This window comes from Malaclemys terrapin, chromosome 4 (genome assembly GCF_027887155.1).
Source record: "Malaclemys terrapin pileata isolate rMalTer1 chromosome 4, rMalTer1.hap1, whole genome shotgun sequence".
NCBI classification, from domain to species: domain Eukaryota; kingdom Metazoa; phylum Chordata; order Testudines; family Emydidae; genus Malaclemys; species Malaclemys terrapin.
In genome coordinates, this window is record NC_071508.1 from 134202250 (window position 1) to 134226116 (window position 23867).

General features: G+C 41.8%; 1 protein-coding gene across 1 annotated transcript in view; it reads left to right on the forward strand.

Moving 5' to 3' along the window:
• The window catches only part of KIF26A (kinesin family member 26A), a 130303-nt gene that overhangs the window by 20417 nt on the left and 86019 nt on the right, over nucleotides 1–23867 (forward strand). The window contains exon 3 of the mRNA XM_054028426.1: nucleotides 22605–23105. Coding sequence (XP_053884401.1) covers nucleotides 22605–23105 — 501 coding nt within the window. The remainder of the gene's footprint in view (nucleotides 1–22604; nucleotides 23106–23867) is intronic.

Here is a 23867-nt window from a genome sequence, read left to right on the forward strand (position 1 = left end):
TTTGTGTCATCTATATGCCTCATTCTGGCTAATCCAGAATGATTTTCATATTATTTTTTTCACTGGATGAGGAGCGTGGTAAGTATGATTAGTTATATGCAAAGAATAAAAAATGGAGGGTCTATTAAATGTATAGCCGTGAAACAGCTGATCCAACAGGTGTACAACCAAGAAATGTAAAGTACAAACCTTCTGAAAAAAGTTAACCTTTGGACTGACACTAGGCATGTGAAGTTTCAGCCCCTATGGGACATTTTAAAAGAAGCTGGAGTGAATGAATATGGGTTCCTAATGAAAGTGGAATGTCTCTCTTAACCATAGCATCTGTAACCGTTAACCATAGCATCTGTAACCGTGAATGTTATAAAAAATTCTCTTTGTCAACTAGACTGAGTGAATAAGTGATTTTTTTTGGTTCAGTGGCTGAACGAAAATATCTGAAAAAAATTGTTTAGGGGGAAACCAAAACTGATTTTGGTTTGTTTTTTCTTGATGAAAGTTTATTTTTCACAAACAATTTTTCTTCTGTTTTTGTTTCATTTAATTATGGTTTGGGATTTTTTTTTACCCTGGCATATTTTTTTTAAACAAATCTAGCTTAATTGTGGGAAAGAATGTTTTGAAACAAAGTCAAAATGTTTCATTTTGAAAAAGTTGAAACAGTTTGACTTTTTTGAATTTTTTTCCATTTCTTTATTCATCAAAACTATTTGCCGAATTTGACATGAATTTGCGAATAGTTCATTCGACTGAAAAATGTATTTTTTTGGTAAATAAACTATTCACTGAAAAAGATTCTACTGTCTACATTCTTATGCAGCACCTATCATTTTGGTATCTGAATACCTCTCAGCATCTCCTTCTTTTCCTGTTTTAATCACTACTATCCCAAAACACACACAGTCCATCGGTATTATAGACTTGATTTGTACTGCAAGAGTTAGGTTGGCTTGCAGCATTTTGTAGCATGTGACATGTCTCTGTGGAAGACATGGCTTTTCTGACTTGAAAAGTCTTCAGTGAGCAACATGTTACTACAAAAAGGCTTGATAGCAGTGGAGATTCTGCATTGGCAATAAATGCAGAATATGTAGAAGAGATCCTTAACGTAGAGCTGAGATAAGTATTTTGCTCTTAAAAATGAATACAAATCAAAATATCAAAGTGTTGTTTGCAGAGTTGGGGCTTTCAAATATCTGTAATTTCCATTTTAATTCTTTTGTTGGTCCAAGTTTCGTCTGACTTACTTTCTTCTTCACTACTGCAGTGATACTCCTATTTGCCAGTGTGGGAAATTAGCCCTCCTCTACTTATAAAGGCTGCACTCCTGCTTTCTTTGATTCTGAGTAGAGCGAGAGGTGTGGAATAGATGATTATCTCATTAAGTGTAATGGTACAGAAGTAGCTGATCCACATCCAAGTAAAGTGAGCTGAAAAATGACTATGACTGTGCAGAAAGAAAAAATGCAGACCTGCTAACTGGAAAGTCAGCTTCTTTCATCATGGTTAACAAGATCCTTTAAGCCTATGCTAGAACAAGAAAAAGAGGCCGAGTCTGATCTCGGACTGGTGTAAGCCAGGAGTGCAGTAGCTCATCTGAAGGCAATGGAATTACACAGGAGTGAAATCAGGGTGTAATCAGAATCAGCATCAACATATTCAAAGCATGATGCAAGTCTTTAAAAGGTCATGAGAGTTGCCTAATAGGTCAGGAGTTGCTGTATTTGCAGCCAGGGCTAGAGAATAACCTCAGGCAAGCAGAAGTTGTTAACATTAAGGTGATCATCAGTGTTTCAGGTGGAGTATTGGATACATTTTCAATGTGATTCTCTGTCAGTTACACTCTTTGGGCCAGATCAAGCCCCTTGCTTTTATGCATATAGGGTACAGAAACGGCAGAAGATATGCAGAAATTGCCTATGTGATTTTGGAGGGAAAGGACTGACCTTAAGCAGCATCATTCTCTTCTCTTGCCAACTTTGAAGAAGCCGTTGCATCTACTTTATGCTTCTGTTCAGCATTATCTTGTGTCCTGCCTGGCACTTTCAGCCCCTGAAGGTGAGAAGAAAGTATTTGCCAGGTGAACAGGCAGGCGAACGAAGGAAGCATGACTTCTGAGGGAGACATATTGCCATGGGGGATTGGCACCTCAGGAAGTAGCGTGAAGGCAAAGGCCCTTTGTGACTACCCTGTTGCTCTTGAGATGGGATATTCATTCCATGCATTAGCAATGCCACTCCCTGACAGAATGAAGTCTCAAGCCCATGAAGTTTTCTGTCTCTGTTTTGTGCTTCGATGTTTTTTGCCTCAGGAAGTCATAATTTAGCCCTAAATTCCTGTTAATTTTCAGGGGAGCTATTCATGAAGAGTAGCTCATGCTACTGAAAATATACCCCTAAAGCTTAATGTCCTCTAGTGGGTGATTCAACAGAATGGCATAGATATAAAGGGAGAATGAAACTGGGCATCCTACTTTCCTGGCTATCTGGTTAGTACTGCAGGGCTGGGCAGAGTATAAAGTATGGTCCTCAGATGTATGACAGGAAAAGAGAGACTTTGTTACCGTATGTTCCATCTCCACTATGAGGCAGATCCTTGAGGGGGAAGAGTCAATGCCCATGTCTGAAATTTAATGGGCGATGGAGAACTGGAGGAATCCAGGTTCTCGAAATCCACCCTACTTACAGATCTTGGGACAGTATTATTTATATTTTTCCTACCTTTTAAAAACTTGGTTGGATGAACTTCAAATGTGCTCAATCACAGACAAGTTAGGTGGGTTTAAAATCACAGGAATAAGTGAATACTATCCATACCAAAATGTTGCAGCTATCACCCTCTGTTGGCAGACCATATAACATTGGTTGGGTCTGTCAAGAGCTCCTCATATAGGGCTTGATTCTTCTGTCACTTTTTAAATCTATAAAATTCCATTTGACTGCAGTGGAGTTACTCCTGATTTACACCAGTGTAAATGAGAGGAGAATCAGAGCATAAAATGCTGTGTAAAAGACTCGGTTCATTTAAATGTGAATCTGTCACAGTCTAAAAACACATTCTACAAGAAAATGTATAGCTCTTCGGTTTTACTTGCTCCTGTAAAAATACTCTTGAAAGCAAATTTATGTCTCCTCAGCACTTTTGTTTAAAGACAGGGAATAGAGATATGGAATTCCAGACAGACATATTTTTGTTATGGGTTGTTTTTGAGCACTCATTTGATGGTAAGTCTTTGTTCAGACCAGTGCTTTGTCATTAATGACTGTAGAGTAACTAGATATGCAGAGCTAGAGGAAATCCTGTCGTATATGTTCCTATTCTACGGGAGCCTTAGAAAGGATAACAATAATGCCACTTAGGTTTACTTAGTGAGGTAATGTGTAAACATAGTTACAAATAAAAACTTGCATGATCTTTACAGAAACAGAAAAATAGCTTATGAAGCGTAATGTTGCCTCTGCCACATGTAGATAATCAGGCCTTAGTGCATGTGGAATAAAATACAAGCTAAAGGAGATGAAACAATTTATTGCAAGTTACCTGTCTCTGTGGGTGTGGGATTTAGGAAGTTGGCTGCAAATGTTAATGTCAACTGAAAAGGAGTAGGGGCCTGACCTAAAACCCATTGGTCAATGGAAAGACTCACAGTGACTTCAGTGGGCAGCTCATTGCTGTTTACGATTGCTATTTGGATTGTCTAGCCTCCTGTAAGGTTAGCAGGAGTCAGCCAGCTCCCCAGCTCCCGTGAAAGGGATAGCACATTAGAAAGTGTTGTGGGGCACTCTAGATTCAGGCCTATCCTCAAACAGAATCTCATTTAGTCCCTCCCAAGATTCTCTGGGAAAGGGAAAATAGAACTGTCTCCTGCTCACTTTCACTTGCTGAAAGAATGGACTTTCGTAATAACTTTTAAAGAGAGGAAGAACCCAATGATTTTTAAAGGACAGAAAGGGTCAAACCAGAAGTTCTTACTCAGCTCTTACTGGAGTCAGAGATTTTTGACTGAATAATAGCTTTAGGTCTTGGCCAATAGATGGGAAACTGGCAGGTGGAAAAATAGGATGAATTTTTCACAACAATTTTTGCAACAAATTTGTCCCTGTTTTTTGTCAAACATTTTTGAAATTTGAATTGTTTTGACCAGCTCAATCGGCAGCATTGTCAACAGGAATGAGTGGGGCGTGAGAGTTACAACTCCAGTGTATTAGTACCTGCTGTGCCACAGATTAACTGGGGGACCTTGGGCAAGTAAAATAGGCTCACCTTTTTAAAAGCATCCACTTACTTTTGCATGTGCACACTCCTTAGTGCATACATGCAAGTCAGTGAATTGCATGTGCGCATACCTTAGCTCACATGTAGCCCCTACACACATGTGCTCATTGGTTTTTTATGTGCTCAACTTGGATGTGTGCTCTTAAACACTGGGGCATTTATCTCTCTGTGCCTCAGTATCCTTGATGGTAAAATGGGAATGATAAACTACTGTAGAGATGTTGTGAGGATCATGTGTTAAAAGTATTCGAAGATATAACCCTCTATATAATGCTGATTATTTATCTTGTTTTATTTTATTTGCATCCCTACATGGCACTTCAAAATCTCCCTAAGGATTGTACCTTTTCTTTAGGAGGGAGAGAGAGACTGATGGAGTGAAGTCTCTGTGATTTTCTTTCCTTGGTGCAAGATTTGTAAAGAGACGATCCATCAAAATAGATCACTTAAATCAGTAAATTAAAAAAGAATATAAAAGAAATTATTAAATTGCTCTTGCTACATGCAAACTTTGGATCTGTTTGCCCAGTGCTGAAAACATCACTCACTTAAGAATTTGGTTTGTAGCAATTTTGACTGGGAAGAGAGCGTGTGGCAAGAGTTGCCCTTGGTTTTCTTTTTGTAACGTTAGGTTGCCATCAGGCTCTGTCAGCTAGAGGAGCGAAGAATGCTCTAATATGTTTTTCAGAGAGAAGTAGTAGCAGTTCTGAGGAGGGTGGAGAAGTGTCATTTGTGCAAGGTATGAGGGAGATTCCATGTGCATGATGGGCTAGTGATGCATCAGTAGAATAGTAGTTAGACCTGTGTACTCTCTTGATCCAATGATATTTTTCCATCTGTGTGTGCCCAGCATTATCAATCAGTCACTGAAGAGCGGGCTGGGCTGGGAGAGGCTTCTGAGAGAAGATCTGGTGTAGAAGACTGCACTCCCTGTTGTCTCCCTTCTGTGTTTCTGTGTGTATGTGTGAAAGATCAGGCTCTGATAAGCCTCACTTCTCATCTTCTCTTGCAAGGATGGGGTGATACCCATTTCTTTCCATCATTGTGTTGTGGGAAGGGGGTCTGCCTGGGGAAGGTTGTCCCACAAGAGGCAGGAAGAGTGGTGGGTGTGAGGTTGTCCAGGATGGAGTGAACATGGGGAATTGGGTGTAACATGGATGGGAGGGAGCCTGGGGAAAGAGGTTGTATGAAGTGTGGGGGAATGCTCATGCTGGGATATGTCTAGGGAGAGCAGGCGTATGAGGGATGAGCATGTGTCCGTATGCCAAGCACATGATTGCATGGGGATGAGTGCAAAGGGAAGATATCGTTATGCATTAGTGTAAGGTGTCAGCTTCTTCTCCTCCGACCTGTTAATAGTTATACTATTTCCAGTCATACGGAGGAGAGGGAAGCTGTCCATCAACAACCACCCTTCAAAAACCCCTCAGATAGGCCCTATTTGTGTGTAGCACCTTTTGTATATCTTGTTCATATCGTATTACATTATGATGGAAATCCGGATTATTATCTTTAATATTTTCAAGAGCACAATGTCTGTAGGTGCACCTACTGACGCTGAAGTTTGTCATCAAGATTAGAGATGTGTTAAGGAAATTTGTAATGAAAGAAAAATGCTTAATTAAAAATATCAGTTTGGAGGCTAATTCATCTTCAGCTAGTTTGCTGGAAATTGAAAGGAGTCTTACACAATGGCAAGTGGTGGGAAAATATACTTGGCTTTCTACATTTTAAACAGGAAGGAACTTTTTAAATGCTAGACTCACAATAGTAATCAGGGCAATTATTTGGGAACATTATATTACATATTGTAGCTGCAGAGTGTTGGGGGTGTATGCTTAGTCTATATAAGATGGTATTCTGCTTTCTTTAACTAAAACAAAAGAAAAGAGGCTCTACTGCAAAATAATTGGTTTCTTTTACACTGAACAAGACTTCCGTATTAAGGGCTAATATATTCTGAGGTCATGGCAGTCACACAGTTAACAAATTCTTCGTTTCCTGAGAGGTGCAGCTTTATGTGAAAAGTCTTAAATTCAGAGTCTGCAATAGAATTTTAGCTCTTCATCCCCAATGACCATTATAAAATTGCCATATGCCTAAAAATATGCTCAGCACAACTGTGATTGTTCAGACTCTGAATTCACTCTCATTTGATGACATGATCCTTAGTTTAAAATAAAATTATTCTTCTTCAATGGAGGATGAAAGCCATTTGGTTATATATGGTTCATTATAAAATGCGGTAACTTTAAGTATTTCGAACAGTACACATGCTTTAATTGAGTTTTTATACCACTTTTGGTGAACAGTAAACTGTAACATGTTGTCATTTTTGTCATGATCAGTCCATAAAATCAGTTATCTTTCTCTTTGGTCCAACTTATAAACACATATAAAACTGAAGCAGATGTCAGAGCAATAACCAGGTGTACATTGTAGTGCTTTGCAAAGTTTTAATTGCACCATGGAAGTTACATGTTTAACGGTTTTGGTTAGTAAGTGTTTCTGTCAGTTGTGTCTTGTACTGGTTGTTTAATTATATTCAGTGTTTTTCAGACTGAATCTTATTTCATTCAGTCTCTGAATAAGCTTTCTCTCTGTGAAGTATTTTTGAGTCATCATGCATACAGCACTGTGGACTTCAGAGTTGTCGTAGCTCTGTGTGGTATATTGGGGTGAAATCAAAATGTTTTTGGATTGTAAATGCTTTGGGGTAAGGGTTGTCTCTTTTCTAGGTTTGTATAGTTCCCAGCACAATGAAGCTCCACTCCCAGTTGGGCCTATGGACAGTACCGTATTATAAATATTTACTACTACTGCCAGGTTAGTATAAGCCCCAGCTTAGACAGGTCTGTGTGGTGGGGAGCAGAGCCAAAGTGCTGGTGGAGCCCTGGAGAACTGGAGGAAGCAGAAGCTCATGCCCCTCCATTGGGCCTCTGATCCTGGCCCTTGTCTCTCCCCTTGCAGGGACGTGGAGGCCACTTTTGCATGGGAGAAAGGAGAGACTGAGGGGAATGTGTGTCTGGAGAGAGGTCTGGGATTTGAGAGAGGCTCAGTCACAGAGCCCATAAACATTACTGGTGGGTGGGGTGGGGAGCTCTTTGGGATAATGAAGCCGCTGACAGTATGAGACCTCCATTTGGGAGCTGTCAGCCAGCTGCAGCTAAACTGCACTGGATGAGAGTGCTCGCAGCTTCCATGTTGTCTCTTAGGCTTTCACTTTTTGCCTGGAGACCCCGTCTCCAATGCTTAATTTGTAATGGAAGAGGTACCAGGGCTCAAGGAATTAGGTGCCAGGACTCATGCCATTTTTTTACATTCATAACTGATGCAGCTAGCCCAGAGGTGCCGGGGCTCTGAACTGCCAAGCCCAGAGGTGCCGGGGCTACGAACTGCCAACCCTAGAGGTGCTGGGCTCAGCCCTGGCAAGCCCTGGCACAAAATAAGCTTCTGTGGCCACTCCCTGGAGACCCCACTGCCACACACGGCATTGGAGAGACAGATTAATGGATTCTGCCTCTAAAGGCAGGTGGCATGGCTGGGAGGTCTCCAAGTAGCTCTGTGGCCACTGCCCAGAATAGTGACATGGCAAGGAGGGGGGAGCCCCTACCTCAGGGTCTCATGACTGTGCCAAGGGCATGGTGCCTCGCTTTTCTACCAAATACACCATGTGTTGTAGAAGTGCCTGTTTGCCTCTGTTCCCTGCACTTACAGTAACTGCATTAATTTTTAAGGTTTTTGTAGGCCAGTGGAAAACCCCATATCAATCTGTCTGTATGTGCTCAATTGTATTTAACTCTTTATAAGCCCAGTACCCAGTAATGGTGTTTTGGTGCTTTCAGCGAAGCCATTACAACAGCAGTTAGCATACAGCACAGACCTGGATTTTGTATAGTGGGGTCTCTGTTAGTTAAATAAACTAAAATAAATAATGGATAAACATCCAGCCTATCTTTTCTATCAGTAAATTTTCTCACCCTCAGCTGCTTTCTGCAGCTCTGAGATGTGAGTGCCTGCCACTGATTGGGTTGTGATTAAAAAGCAGTGACTTTTAATATGCGATGCTTCAGGGTGAAGAGGAGTCACTTTCATTAATGGTTTCTGGTGTGGGAGGGCAGAAGAGGAGTAAAGCAGGGTTTTCAAGGACAGTGAATTGGCTGAGGTGTTAGTGCATAAAAATGTTTTGATCCAGTTGTAACTAGTAGCTGCTAGTTCCTGTTGTTTTTGTTTTGATCAAGAGCCCACTTTGTGTGTGGCAGGGATAGGAGGTGAAGACAAGGAAAGGAAGTAACTGTTCAAAGTGCATCTCCTGTGGGAAGACAAAAACATGAGCCACGTGGTGGAATCAAGGTTAAAAAATTACTTATTTTCCTTTGGTCTGCATAGTGCATCCATCATGTACAGTTTTCCACATGTTGGGTAATGGAAAGTTGAGCCCCAAAGGAAGTTCTCTTTGTAAGTCAATATGGGATCATAAAATCAATCATTGTTGGGTCACTAATTGGTGTGCAAGATAGGAATTTCCTAAACTGTATGATAAGTTCATTGGCTTTTTGGCAATGAACTCTTTAGCGAATGATATTCTTTCCTGGTTCTGTTGTTAACACAGGAAAAGCATCAGGTCATTTATAGTTACACCCAGATCACCGCTTGTTTTTAAATAGAAGGGAGAAAAAAAAAAGTTGGCTGTCAAAAGAATCAAAATATTTCTGACAAAGTTTGTTTTCATGTCTCCGTGGCATAGTAGTAAAGCTTGGCAGCCACATGATAATAGTGAAGATTGATTGCTCTCTCTCTCTGTTAAGCATCTCGCATCTCTGAATTTATGTTAACACAAGCATTATTCCAGCAGCAGCATCTGGCTCATTGGCAGGTTCCACAGACAGTTGTTCTGATGGCTCTGGAGATGCCTTTGGGCTGTCATGTAGTTAGGTGGCTGAATGGGCTGGCTGTGCGGCTTTGTCATTCCCTTTTTTTATTTATTTGACTTGCCTTTGTCTGTGATGAATGGCTCTTCAGAATATGGGCTTTCACCAATCTTTCCTAATCTTTACATGCAGGAGCTTTTATGAAATACCCGGGTTAATTTATACCTGTGCTTCTTTGCTGATCAGAGCTGGAGCTCCAACGTCCTAGTCCATAGCTTCCATGCAAGTTTTCCCCGTGAATCATGGCCTCAGCCTTGTGCAATAAAATGCACATTTTTGAGCATACTCCTGCATAATGAGTTTCTCTGAGAACAGAACGACAAGGATAAATCAAATATTACTATTATACAGTCAGTGTCTTGGGGGGGGGCTATGTTGGGAGTTGGGAATTCAGGAAGTCATTCAGATTTCTCAAGATGACAATGTTTGTGTCTTTGGTAGTAAAGTTTTGGGGCCAGAGCCACAGCTCATGTAAATTGGCATGGGACCATGGACTCCAGTGGAGCTATGATAATTTACACCAGCCGCGGATCTGCCCATACGTGTTTTTATTGTACAGTATTCACATTCGCTGTATGTAAAAATACGACTCCTTTAAATGCACTTTGTTTTTTGAGGGTATGCAGGTGTGACTTCTAGTGCAATTTTGAGAGATAGTGAAGTGTCCTTTTTTTAAGTAGGATCATTGGGGTCACTGGTTCTTCTGGATGAAGTTCTTTGGCTAGACTAGATGATCATAATGGTTCCTTCTGGCCTTAATCTCTGTGAATTCGTGGAACAGCTACACCATAGGTGTTCCTGGAGCTGTCTTAGGGTATGTCTACATAGCAGCTGAATGGCGTAATTCCCATCTTGGGTAGACATACACTCACTAGCTCTGCTTGAGCAAGCATGCTAACATTAGCAGTGTGAATGCAATGGCATGGGTGGTGGCTTGAGCTGTCTGCCTGAGTATATATACCCAGGAGTTGGGCAGGATTGTACTTGGGTGGGTAGTAGGGTTGCCAGCTTTCTAATTACTGATAACCAGACCCCCAAAGTAATGCTCCTGCTCCGCCTTTTCCGCCCCAGGCCCCACCCCCGTTATTCGCTCCTCTCTCCTTCTCCCCTCCCCTCCCGTCGCTTGCTGGATAGTCTCAAGGAGCCTGCCTGCAGGTAGGAGGTAACTGAGCAGGGGCTGTCGTGAGTTAATGACCTCGCACCTCCCTCCATCCTGAGGGAAACGGACTTTTAGTTTGGGTGCCATTTAGAGTTGCCGGGTCCCCTTTTTGACTGGACTTTCCAGTTGAAAACTGGGAACCTAGCAACCCTAAATGGAACCTGGACACAGAAGCCAAAAACTGGACTTTCTGGGTAAAACCTGGATGGGTAGCAACCCTAGATGGTAGCCTGAGCTGCTGCGTTTGCTGCTGTGGCCACACTGCTATTTTTAGCACACTAGCTTGAGCAGAGCTAGCATGTGTAAGTCGACTAGCGCTGGGAAGCACACCTCCTAGCTGCTGTGTAGATGCACCCCTACTGGCTTTCAAGTTTTATCATAACCATATTAGCAAGACATATATACACAGATTTTCTTTTTTAAAAGTATATTTCCTTTTTATAATAGCAATAAAACATAGTTGATTGAGTTTTTTAATGAAAAATTGAGACAATAAAATCTAGTGCCACATTATTTCAGTTTTAAAGTAGAAGGAATTTTCCATATTAATTCAACTCATCATCCAAAAACTCTGCATACATTGGTTGCATGAACCTCCCCCGAAATAAATAGACAGCTCAATGAGAGAAAAATGTTCATAGCTGATTTTGGGTTAGGCTGGGGATGCTTGTCTCCTTTGTAGTCAATAGGAGTTTTGCCACTGTCTTCAGTGGGACCAGGATTTCACTCTGAGGCTGTAATTTCTCTTCTTAAAGAAACCCTCCATTCACTAATACCTACTATTTCTTCCTAACATGTGTTGGGTTAGGTTTCTTTCTTCCAGAAGGGCCTAGAAAACAAATGACAATAAAAACATTCCACTATATCAGGGTTCCCAAACTTGGTTCGTGGCTTGTTCAGGGTAAGCCACTAGCGGGCCACGAAACGCTTTGTTTATCTGAGCGTCCGCAGGTATGGCTGCTTGCAGCTCCCAGTGGCCGCGGTTCGCCGTTCCCATTATCCCTTGTTTTCATCCTAAATAAGAGATCGTTTGATACCTCTGTCTACCCATCCTATATGTGTGATGGAAAACTCGCTTTTGTTACATGGTATCTGTTCCTCCTTAAAACATGGAAGAAATGTCTCTGGGTCCATTGAGCAACGTGTTTACCTAATAAATTCTTCATGAAGATGTCATAAAATCCACAGTCGAGAGATAAGCCTGCAGATGGGTATCATGCCACCCTGTTGTCACCATAACTGGTGCTTCATCAGTTCTCTTTTGGATGTCTTTCCAGTTATAATCAAATACTGCTGGTTTACTTTCTCTCAGTAGGGTTACCATACGTCCGGATTTTCCCGGACATGTCCGGCTTTTGGGGGCTCAAATCCCCGTCCGGGGGAAAATCCCCAAAAGCCGGGCATGTCCGGGAAAATCGGGAGGAAGGGAGGGCTCGGTGGTGCTCGGCTGGGGCCTCTTTGGCTGGGGTCGGCGGTGCGGGGCCCGGGCCGATGCGGGGCCGGGGTCGCGGGGCCGCGGGCATGGTGCCGGGCCGGGAGCCGGGCCGGGCGCGCGGTGCCGGGCCGGGGTCCAGGAGCCGGGCGAGCGGTGCCGGGCCGGGAACCAGGGGCGCAGTGCCGGGCCGGGAACCAGGGGTGCAGTGCCGGGCCAGGAGCCGGGGTCGCGGTGCCAGGCCGGGTGCGGGGCCAGGCGGGGAGCCGGGGGCGCGGTGCTGGGCCGGGGTCCGGGCCGGGAGCTGGGGTCGCGGGGCCGGGCCCGCGGGGCCGGGAGCCGGGCTGGTCCGGGAGCTGGTCCAGGGTCGCGGGGCCGGGGGCCGGTCCGGGAGCTGGGGTCGCGGGGCCGGGCCCGCGGGGCCAGGAGCCGGTCCAGGGTCGCGGGGCCGGGGGTCCGGGGGTCGCGGGGCCGGGGGGCCGGGGTCGCGGGGCCGGGAGCCGGGGGGTGCGCCGGGCCGCCGGGGGCCGGCAGTGCTGGGCGGGCCGGGGGTGGTCGGCCGGGGCCGGCACCCCAGGGCCCGAGCTGACCCAGGCTGGAGCCGCCGGGGGGCCAGCCTGGGCCGCGCCTCCTCCCCCCACACTTCCCCTTACCTGCTTCAGGCTTCCCGCGAATCAAATGTTCGCGGGAAGCAGGGGAGGGGGTGGAGACTTTGGGGAGGGGGTGGAGTTGGGGCGTGGGCGTGGGCGGGGCTGGGGCGGGGGCGGGGCCCCGTGGAGTGTCCTCCATTTGGAGGCACAAAATATGGTAACCCTATCACAGAGCATCTTGGCTTTTTAATGAGCCCCCTACAATCACTATTCTAGCTGAAGGTACTGAAGTTGGTGCACTTTTATCAATTCTGGACCCTGGTTATTTGTAACTTGGAATATTGTGTTCAGTTTCAGAAAATTCCAGACAAACTGGAGAGAATGAAGAGAAGAGCAACAGATTTGAATATGTGGCTGGAAGGATTTATTTGTAAAAGAGCTACATATGTATGTCTTGGCTAGGCAACTGCTAAGGAGTGTGGGGGATTGTGATAATAGACTATGTAAATATGTAGGAGATGAGGAATTATTTAGGGTTGTAAAAAGGGGTACAATTAGGAGTAAAGGCAGAAACTTAAGGCAAGAAAAATGCATGCTCAAAAACTTTCTGACTTTGAATTGCGTGGATTGTGAAATAGCCTCCAAAGGGAATTTAAAATCTATCCTGTTGGTGCCTCTGCCCTCTCACTCATGACATCTGAGCACAAACTGCAAGTCAGTCTGCAAGACTGTAGTCTGCGTGGTGCTGTGCACAGAAAGTATGTGTGGTCAGTACCCTGCTTAACGAAACTGTAAAGAACAGTCCTGCTCTGAGAGGGGAGAAACTGGGTTTGTTTAAAAAGTCTTTTTCAACTCCCATTTGTGTGGCTGAGATCATTATTTCATGGCCAAGGGATTTTCATAGAAAGGTTCTTTGATTCTTTGGGGGATGATCCTGCAGGATCTATTTGCATATTTTCCCCTTGCCACACGGGAGGGGGAGTCAGCTACCTGAATGGCACCAGGGGCATCTGGAGGAGGATTTGGCTCTGGCAGTGTGACTGTAATGCCCCTCCACATCACTTAAGACCTGCTGTGGGGCTGTGATGGGAAGGGGTAGGTGGAGTGGCTGCAAAAGGGGTGTCTGAACCACCTCTGAAAAGTGCAGAACTGTCTTCAGGGGATGGGCAGATGGAAAGGTCATGGGATCTATGCTTATGCAAAAAGAAGAACAGGAGTACTTGTGGCACTTTAGAGACTAACAAATTTGTTAGTCTCTAAGGTGCCACAAGTACTCCTGTTCTTCTTTTTGCAGATACAGACTAACACGGCTGCTACTCTGAAACCTGTCATGCTTATGCAGTGGCTCAAAGGAGGAGTGGAGAGATAGTGTCTCCAGTTTGTTACCCTGTGCCAGCCGAGGGACTGGGAACGACTGTCTTGAAGCCACACATGGCTTGCCTGTAGGTTTGGGGAGTTAGGATTCCATCTCCTCTTTTGCCCCCCTCCTGCTTAGTTTTCTGAACAAAGTCCAAGTGGGAGGGAGGGGGAAAAGTCTCACCCCACAGAGAGGATGTGATCCCCATCACTGTAAATTTAAAGTCAAGTCAAGCCAGCAAGTCAGTCTTTGCTGAAGCACTGACACTTTAATTATCATGTGAGATACATTGTCTCTGGAGCTAGACCGCCTGCTGTGCTAACTACACATCTGCATATGGCAATTTGTAGCTTCTAGTCAGAATACACAATAGGCAGCCCTCGTTCTTCTGAAAGCTGAGCCATTACCTTATATTCCTCAAGTGTTCATTCACTAAAAAAGTAATTGATAAAATGAGCAAGTGAAAGATACATTAAATGGGTCTGATGTTACGCCATGTGCTGGCCTTTTAAGGTGAAATTAAATATATGAGGCGTTGTTTTATGAAAAATTTAGGAAAAATGTCAACTTCCTAACTTTTGCTCTTAAACATCCTTTTAGTTGGATTGAGATGGCTTGACTGGAACAACACAAGAATTTGTATACAGCTGTCCTGTGTACTCCAAGCATTTTTTCCAGAGAGTCATGTCCAGGTTTTCCAAGCTGACATTATTTTCACTGAGGTAGGAATCCAGAAGCTTTGAGCTGTACAAATAGAAAAGTCCAGATGTCCAGCCGATATAAATGAACATAGCTCTGTTGAAATATACAGAACTGCACCCGTTTATACCAGCCGAAGATCTGGCCCAAAGAGTTGTTCATCTCCTACCTCTCCAGTGCCTGTATGAAATGGGATGTTGGTCTCAATCCTGTTTCTTGTCAGAGATGATAGTCTACTTCTCAAAACTGACCACCACAATCATCGCTTTCAGCAGAGTCCAAGGACTGAATGGGAGACTAAAATACCCTTTTCTCCCTGACAAGGTGGTTCCTCTAAAATAGAGTTCTGAAGCACATTTTGACAGAGCGGTGTGAATTGTGTACACTGTACAGATTCTTACTAGCATTCAGTAATACCTTACTACTCAAACAGTCCTATTGAAATCATTGAGACTACTCATGGATTAAGGCACTACTTTGCCACCTGTAAGGGCATCGGACTCTTGACTTCTGGGTTCATAGAGGACAGTCTTTAGAGATGTCAATCTAGCACCTTTCACAAATACTAAATTTGCTTTAAGAAAAAAAGTTGTGCTCTTCCATACAATTCAATAGATGATCAAAGTTAAAGCACTAATACACCAGTGAGAATTCACTCCCCAGCCTCAAAGAGGAAAATAATTAAAAATAGAAAACTGATCAAGTTTTATTTAAAATATCCAATTTCTCTCAAAGGTTTTTGTCTAAACATTTTTTAAAAATTAACATTCAAAGGAGAGCTTTTGAGACCCAGTGGGGCTTTATAACTATTTTCCAAAAGTCTATATTATAAAAGATGATACTATGATAGAGACAAAGTAGCAAATGGATGTTGTAAGAGCACATTTTCATCTGAACAAAATCAGTGCTGAGTTTGCATTGTGAAGTTACTGTAAGTCACAGAATAGAGAGAGAGAAAAAATTAAAGGATTACTTAAAACTAACAATAAACGTACAAATTAAAAGTAATCATTTTAAAATGAAGTTATACTCTATTAAAATAAGCATAAAATTGCATACTCGTTTGGATGTGTAGTTTATAGAATACACAGAATACTAAAATTGACTCAAATGCAAGTAAAATATCTGTTTAATTAGATCGTAAAGAAAGGAGATTAAAAGTAATATTTTGTAAGATAGTAATTAGTGTTTTTCCAAAGTAGTCTGGTTCCTGTATTAACTTTAAATTTAATTGTGATAGTGGATCTCTTTGGGATTCTACATTTTGTTTGTGTCCTTTAATTACTTTAAATCACAACCATTACCTTTATTTTGTTTTCTTTCAACTAAACACACTGCAGGGCTTTTTGCTTCAATAGCCTGCCTATTCACAACCACAGATCTCTGAGCAATCAGCCTCTACCCTTTCACTGTGAGAGGTTACAAGTCAAATCGTTGCAGGGGCCTATGCAACAAGATAACAGGAAAGGACCTTATAACCAATGGGGAGTAGTTTGAGGTGCTGATGGGCGTCTGAGATGTAAATAAACCAGATTGCTCTCATTTCCTGTTTCCACTGTATTATGCATTCCAATAGCACAATTCATCTTTATGACACACACCTATGGCTTTAACTTTACTGTGGGCCACTAAAGTACATTAAAGTGGGCAGGAAATGGAATTTAAAAGAGCTCAGTTGAGGCTTTAGAATAACTAAACACATTGCAATAGTTTTTAGTGTAAGGTGACATCTCTTTTCAAGAAGATTTAACATAGCACTTCACTTTGGTTATACAAATGAATGTTATCGTAAAGTCATGCAGCCTATTTATAAATCAGGTATTCAAATGTGCTCAAATCAATTTTCAAAATTCTCTGGATTAGCTACAGTTAAAACACAAGATAGAGGGCCAGATCTTCAGCTGGCTGAAGCTATGCTGAGGTACACCAGATGAGGATTTGGCCCCCAAACTGAATATTAAATGAATGTTTAAATAAAATTTGCACACTTATACCACTGACAGCGGCACAGGGAGGACCAAATTCTCCTGCCTTAAATGAATAGTCCCATTAAAGGTAGTGGGGGACTTTCGTGGGGAGAGTGGGCAAGATTTGGCCTTAAAAAGGCATGTAATTGTTTTTAAGTGTAGGCATGTTTTAGTAGCTCTGAAGACGTGGTGTGCAAGCCTCCCTATTCAGAGATATATTTTCAAGTACATTTACAATTTTCAGCTTACATTTAGCGTTTAAAATAAACGGTGACATCTAGTCAATACTTTTCTTGTGAGGATTTTGCAAGTTTTTTTCTTTACTGCATATATACTAGGAGGATATATGGTAGGAGGATTGTGAGTTTACAGCATGGGTTACTTGAAGAAACATAACTCATATTCTCCCTTCCATAGGATAATTAGTGCCTGCCCTATGATGTCACTTACATGATACATGTGGTTGAGGTTTTTGAAAATGAACCATTCATCCTGCTCTTTCTCTGATTACTCTGAATGGCCTCTGGTTTTGCTGAGCACTGTGTTCTTTTTTTCTATCAGTGAATAGATAATTGAACGCAAGCATCAACCTTCAAAGTGTTTATCAATATAGAAGATATTAGTGGATATTGCACAATGTCATGTAAGGTAAAAACTAATTTGTAAGCAACACAGCAGAAAGCTGGAAAGGCAATTAAGTTAAAAAGTCATTAACATTGATCCTTTTGCACTGAGAAAGTACATTCCTTTCTCAGAAAACATCTTTGAAAAATGGTGTGCAGCTAGGTCTATTTTTAAGATGACATTTAGTTTTCTTTGAATATTTTGCTTTTAAAACTAAGAATTTAGTTTAATGCAGCATATTGTTCAAGATTCACTTGAATTAAATGAACAAGGAGAGACCTGTAGGTAGTTAGTAAGGATGGTTGCTGGCAGTTTCTTTCATCATTTGTTCACACTACAGGTATAAATTCTCACTGAAAGGATAAGGTTACAAGATGGGTGGGTATTACTTCAATGATTGCAGCTTCTTAAGTGAGAATCCAGATGCTTTTCTTCTTTCTCTCCTGTTGGTTAGCGTGGACATATGAAGTAAATAGCTGAAGGTAAGGTTTAAAGATTAAACTTTTTCTGTTTTGCAGTGGAAGAATAGCCAGTATTGCTTGTGGTTGCCTAGACAAAAGTACCCATCTGCAGACTTTAAGTAAGTGAATGCACATATGGGGCCAAAATTTCAAAAGAATTCAGAGCCAGATTTTCAAGGGCTCAGCACCCACAAGTGGGGTCAGATTTTCAAAAGAGCTCCGCTCCTATCAAGGCATGTTGGGTACTGACCTTTTTTTACAATTGGCCACTTGTTTTGATGCCTAGAGGGAAGTTTTGGTTCTTCTGAAAATTCTGGCCTTAGGGCCTGATCCAGTTACCATTACAGTGGATTGGAATATTCCTATCCGCTTCAATGGGAATTGATTCAGCCCCTTGCATTTTACAGTTGTGAGGAATGCTTTGAAACCTTTATTTAAAAAATATTAACTAAAGAAAACCCATGCTTTCTTTTTTGTGGCAAATAGAATATATTGCAGCCTTCTAGTCTGCAAATTCATTGGTCCTTGTCAAATTTGATTAGGTAGAAATGCAATAGCTGAGACAGAAATCAGATAGAGAAGTGTGAATTAAAATTACTGATTTCTCCTTTCTCTCTTTCACTCTTTTTTTTTAAACTACCTTTTCATTACTTGTGCTTGTTTTGAGATTGTTTCTTTGATGACAGTAATATAAAACCTTAAGGCAAACTTTGGGTCCAGGCCTGCTCATGTTGAAATAGATGAGAGATTTACCCATAGATTTACTAGGAACAGAATCAGGGTCTTTAAAATCTACCTTCCTTACTTTTCAGTCCTGCAGTTGTTGCTTGTGTGAGTAATCCTCACTCAAGTGAGTAGACCCACGGAAGCGAGTAAGATTACTCATGTGAGCAAGGACAACTCACTTAAAGGTTGGCAGGACCGGGCCATGGATCTCATTAATGTGAATAGTGCTTACTTCCTGGGACTTCATGGAGCGTTGGATTGGGCTCTCCCTCAGTGCATTGGCTCTAATAGGACCATCTGTGTTACTCTCATGAGTAAAAGTTTGCTGGATTGTGCCTTTACTACAGGTTGATTATGCACTTCCAGAATTCACATACAGTAGCAAATAAGCTTAAAAGTAGGGTGACCAGATGTCCTGATTTTATAGGGACAGTCTCGATTTTTGGGTGTTTTTCTTATTTTTCTCCTATTACCCCCCACCCCGTCCCAATTTTTCACACCCTACTTAAAAGTGAAATTAGGTTTTCAGAAACAGGGGAAGCTATCCGTGTAAACTGCACCATACCATTCAACTCGTTCAAGCATTCTGCAGATAATTACTAATGATGTACACAAAGTAGATATAGAGAGGTAGCATGGTAGGTGTGACAAGTACTGTATGATTTGTTAATGTGCTTTGAGTGAAAGATCAACATATCTGTCTACAGTGTAAAAGACAACTGCTCTTCCTTTGTAGTGTAACAGATTAAAATGTTGTTGGAGCACTGTTTAGTCTGAAATGTTGAGGTCCTTACCATACCACATAACCTTCCTTGTCTGGCTCTTTTCCTTCTGTCTGTGAGGCAGTAATTGTGGCTGGAATTCTCCCCCCTCTTGCTTGCAGTGCACAGAGCACATTTGGTCACTTTAATGTCTTCCCTCTGTAAAACATGTGAGTGTAACTTCCCCATAAGGTTTATTAGAGCTGAGGCTATTGAAGTGGAGATTCAGTAGGAGTCGGGATTGTCACAGGGTAGTGAAATCCCTTTCATTGGGCTGGTTTAACTTTTAAGTTACGTTTAATGTTTTTAACAGTAACTTGTGTTTCCTTTACCCTTCACACCCATCCGTTAGCCAGGTGTTTTTGTCACACTGAGTGGAAAAATAAAAGTAAACCATCTGCACAGCTGGTCCCTCAGTGAGAAGCTGGAGGAGGATGGGCTGAGCTGCAAGAAGTGATTAGAGAAACGGCTTGAGTAGTTTAAACGGCCTCCTGCAACTGCTCCATAAAATCCAACCACTGGAAAGGGGAGACCGTTTTTATAGTGAATTAGGATAGTTAAATCTACAATACAATACACTTATATGAGCGGTGCAGTGTAATTTCCTAAAGAAGTTGTTTTTTAAAAGCATTTATGTATCCTCTTGATTTTGTAACTTGGCACATTTGATTGAACTTGTATCAATCACTTCACATATCCATGCATGATGGGCTTCATTCTGTTCTCTCTTACACTGGTTTAAATCCAGAGTAAGTCTATTGAGGTCAATAGTTACCCTGCTGGAAAAGAGTTGTAAGGAGGAGCAGAATTAGGCTTACTGATTTCTTTACATCAGATGCACATTTTTTATCCGAAAACACTTTCATGTAGTAATTTGCTTATTTTAAATATTTGATAGGGCAATGCTAAAATGCTATTAGTCTCATAATCCCAGATCTTGGAAACACTTATGCTTGGGCTTAACTTTATTCACATGATTAGTCCCACTGATGTAGCATTGGCTCTTAAGAGAACTAAATAGCACTATACCTGGAAAGTATGTGTTTCTTGTGGGACTGCTCACGTGAGTAAAGCTAATCAGGTGTGTCATTGTTTGTGGGGTGGTGCTAGGGTGACCAGATAGCAAGTGTGAAAAATCAGGATGGGGATGGGGGGGCGGGGAACGCGGTAATAGGAACCTATGTAAGTAAAAGCTCCGACTATCAGGACTGTCCCTATAAAATCAGGACATCTGGTCATCCTAGGTTTGGCTCAGAGAGTTCTATCCTGGAAACACTTTACTACTGATCTTAGTACCATTTAGTTTTCTTAGGGCAGGTCTACACTAACCCCCCAGTTCGAACTAAGGTACGCAACTTCAGCTACGTGAATAACGTAGCTGAAGTTTGAAGTACCTTAGTTCAAACTTACCTTGGTCCAGACGCGGCAGGCAGGCTCCCCCGTCGACTTCGCCTACTCCTCTCGCCGAGCTGGAGTGCCGCAGTCGACGGCGAGCAATTCTGGGTTCGACTTATCGCGTCTTGTCTGGACGAGATAAATCGAACCCAGAAGTTCGATTTGCTTGCCGCTGAACTACCGGGTAAGTGTAGACCTACCCTTAGTAGACAGTGAGAGTATGTTCAGTATTACAGTATTTACAGCGCTCAGTAGTGTGTGCAGGATTGCCCCTAGAGAAACTATATTTTTCATTTTCTATTTGTCAGGGTTCATTTCTGCTTAGGGGTGGATTAGAAGATCCTAAAATATTACTTGCTTCTTCCTGCCTGATCCGGGGTTCTTTATCTATGTGTTCTAATCTCTCAGTAGATTGGAGAGGGGAAGGGCTTCCTCTGTCATGACTGTGAGCAACTCCTGTAACTTCAAAAGATAGTTTTACTAGGGTCAAGCTTCATAAAAGGAGCAGAGCCAAAGTAAAATCTGCACCTTTATTTGAATCCATAAGTCCGTTTACTAATACAATGTACTGGGGAAATAATTGTTCAAGCAGTAGCAACAAAACTTCTTTTTCATTCTAATGGTGTAGTGCCCTAGGCACTAATACTTTATAATTTCCAAGGCTTAGAAGTATCAGTGTTTAGATATTCATTTAAGGGACAATAATTTAGGAGCATAATGAAAAGAAGTACAATAGTTAATGATATTTGCTAATGAATGGTGTGATGCTAAATACACTCTTAACAGCTTCTATCAACAGCAGTGTTGTATTTTGTGAGATATGTTTAAGAAAACATTGCAAGAGTACTCCAGCAGATGATAATGAAATCAAGTCCAAGATTCTGCCTGGGTTGTTAAATAGTGTTTTTGGACTTTTTAAATTCAAACTGCAGGGAAATAGCTCACTTGGAAAAGAATAATACGCAAAGCAAAAAGATCATTGCCAGGATTGTTAAAAACAGTTTTTACTGATGTATATTCTAATTAAAAATAGAATAAGTTGAACTTCTAGTAAGCTGTTCATTTCCTTGAGAGCAATCACAGTTTAGCATAAAGTAACACTTTTTTTTTTAAACTGTACTAATCTGGGTATACTGTAAGCATACATGATATGGCTATGTTACTAGCTTTGTCTGCCCTCATCATTAACAAGCAAATTAAACATTTTTTCACTTTTTTTTAATGAAACAAATAAACCTTGGGCTGCTCTGTGATCTTTCATTAAAACCTTAATTGCCTGGAGAGCTCAACATGAGTGCTTGAAGTTGGTCAGTTTCATTGCACAGCATTAGGTATTGGTAGCAGATTAACAACAGAGCTGGATTTAATCTCTTCCCTAATCCTTAGAATAGTCTGTTGGGGAGGAGAGGCAGTTGCGTGTTTTAGGAGATAGATTACTGTATCTCTGAATTGAAAGCACAGCGATGGGTTTTAAAGTGTCTGGACAGGCATGAAATGATTTTGAAAGAGAAAAGCTTAGTCAGTGAAAATAAAATAGGTGTTGCTTTCAAATCAGCTTCTTGGCATGCCCACCTCTGAAGGTTGCGGTAGGCTCCAAATGTATTTTTTTTCATCAAAGCAGTTGTAGCGTAAGACAATATTGCCATCGCCTAGATCACAATTTTCAGAAATGTAGTTCCCAACTAACAGAGGAGCCAACTGCGGTCAGTATCAGGTAAACTAATTCTGATGCTACTTGATTATTCAACACTGAGGGCAAGGACCACAAAACATTTACCAGGTCACGCTTTAATCTGTTTAGTGCTCTGAGGTCTAATTTTCATGGGTTTAAGATGATTGCATGCCTTTGAAATGCATTACGATATTAGTAGGGTCTGCACCAGAAACAACGTTGTTGCTGAGCATGAAAAACATGGGCACATTTCAAAAGAAGAGTTAATTAGGAGGGTAAGTAGATGAGTAGTTATCAAGTGCACCACAAGTTCCACTGTTAAACTCTGATAATAATTTTCATGCTGGGCATTATACAAATGAAGCTGCTTATGACTGATTAATCAGTTACGGGCTGTGAGTCTGGCAGGGTACTCAGCTGAAGCCTGAGAGTTAGCAATATACCTTCACTACAAGTACCACTAAGGATGAAGAGTGAGCTGTAGACTGTATTTCCTTTTTCTGTGTTTGTCTTGGACTGATTTTCTTTTTTCTACTTTTTTTTTTTTGTCTTTAGGACCCACGATTATCAGCTTTAATTTTTGATAAGCTTCAAGTGCCTGACTATTTACAGAAAAACAGGAATGAAGGAGAGAGCAGATGTGAAATTTGCGCCACCCACCTGAATCAGCTGAAGCAGGAAGCCATTCAAATGATCCACACCCTTAACCAAGCCAGCTATCAAGAAGTACCCGGCCTCCCTCAAAGCTCTGGAGGAGTGACCAGTGTCTTACCAAGGATGGTGACTGTGTCATCCCAAAGGGATTTGCCGCTCGTTGCTGGGCAGGTGGGCAGACAGCCCGGAAAATCAACAAACCTTTTCTCTGGGACGGAGAGAAAGAAGGGACTTGGATGGCCTCAAGGCACAAGCAGTTTTCCAAACTCCAGTGTTCAAGTAACTGTGGCTCCCAGCGGCCTCAGTGGTGCTTTGAGCTCCGTGACTATCCAGGCTCAGCAATACCTTGAGGGGATGTGGAGTATCTCCAGGGTGAACAGCTTTCTTCCCCAAGCTTGTCTAGTAAGTACTGGCAACTCGGATAAAAAGATTATTAGTTTTTTAGGGAATCAGCTCAAATTGCTGTGAACCATGTCTCGAGAAATTAGAGTTGAAAGGAGCTTTAAAATGCAACAGAGGGTCCTTAAAGGTGCCACAGGACCCTCTGTTGCTTTTTACAGATTCAGACTAACACGGCTATCCCTCTGATACTTGAGCTTTAAAATGAAGTTTTTTTCCAGTGTACATAACAGCTAATTTGCTTCTGATTTCAGGTGATAGAACAACCTTTTTGCAAATCTCTTTGCACACATTTCAGCTTTGCCTATAACAGATGGTGATCTTAACTTTCACACACCACGTGTCTGGGTTTAAAAAACACCAATGGCCAAATTCATCCATGACATAACTCCATAAATTTCAGGGGAGTTATACCAAGGATGAATTTGACTCATGATTCTGAGTATAATGCTGAACTTCTGGAGCCCTGCTGAATGCAGTGGAAGTTATTCGTATATGGCAGTGGAGATATAGGAATTCTGAAGTTTAATTTATTGCAGGACAGTTACTACTATAGAAAAAGGCTGTTCAGAATGTTAGAATATTGCTCTGTGCCCATTAAGATCATTGTATTTTTGACTCTGAATTCCAGTGATGTCTGTTTTTAAACAACTCCTGTATTGTATGCATCTCTTTATAACATAGAACATCTGTCTTTGGAAAAAGTCGTATAGAGAAGCTTGTTACCTTGAAAAGAGAGTCCATTACCAATTTTGTATGATCTGT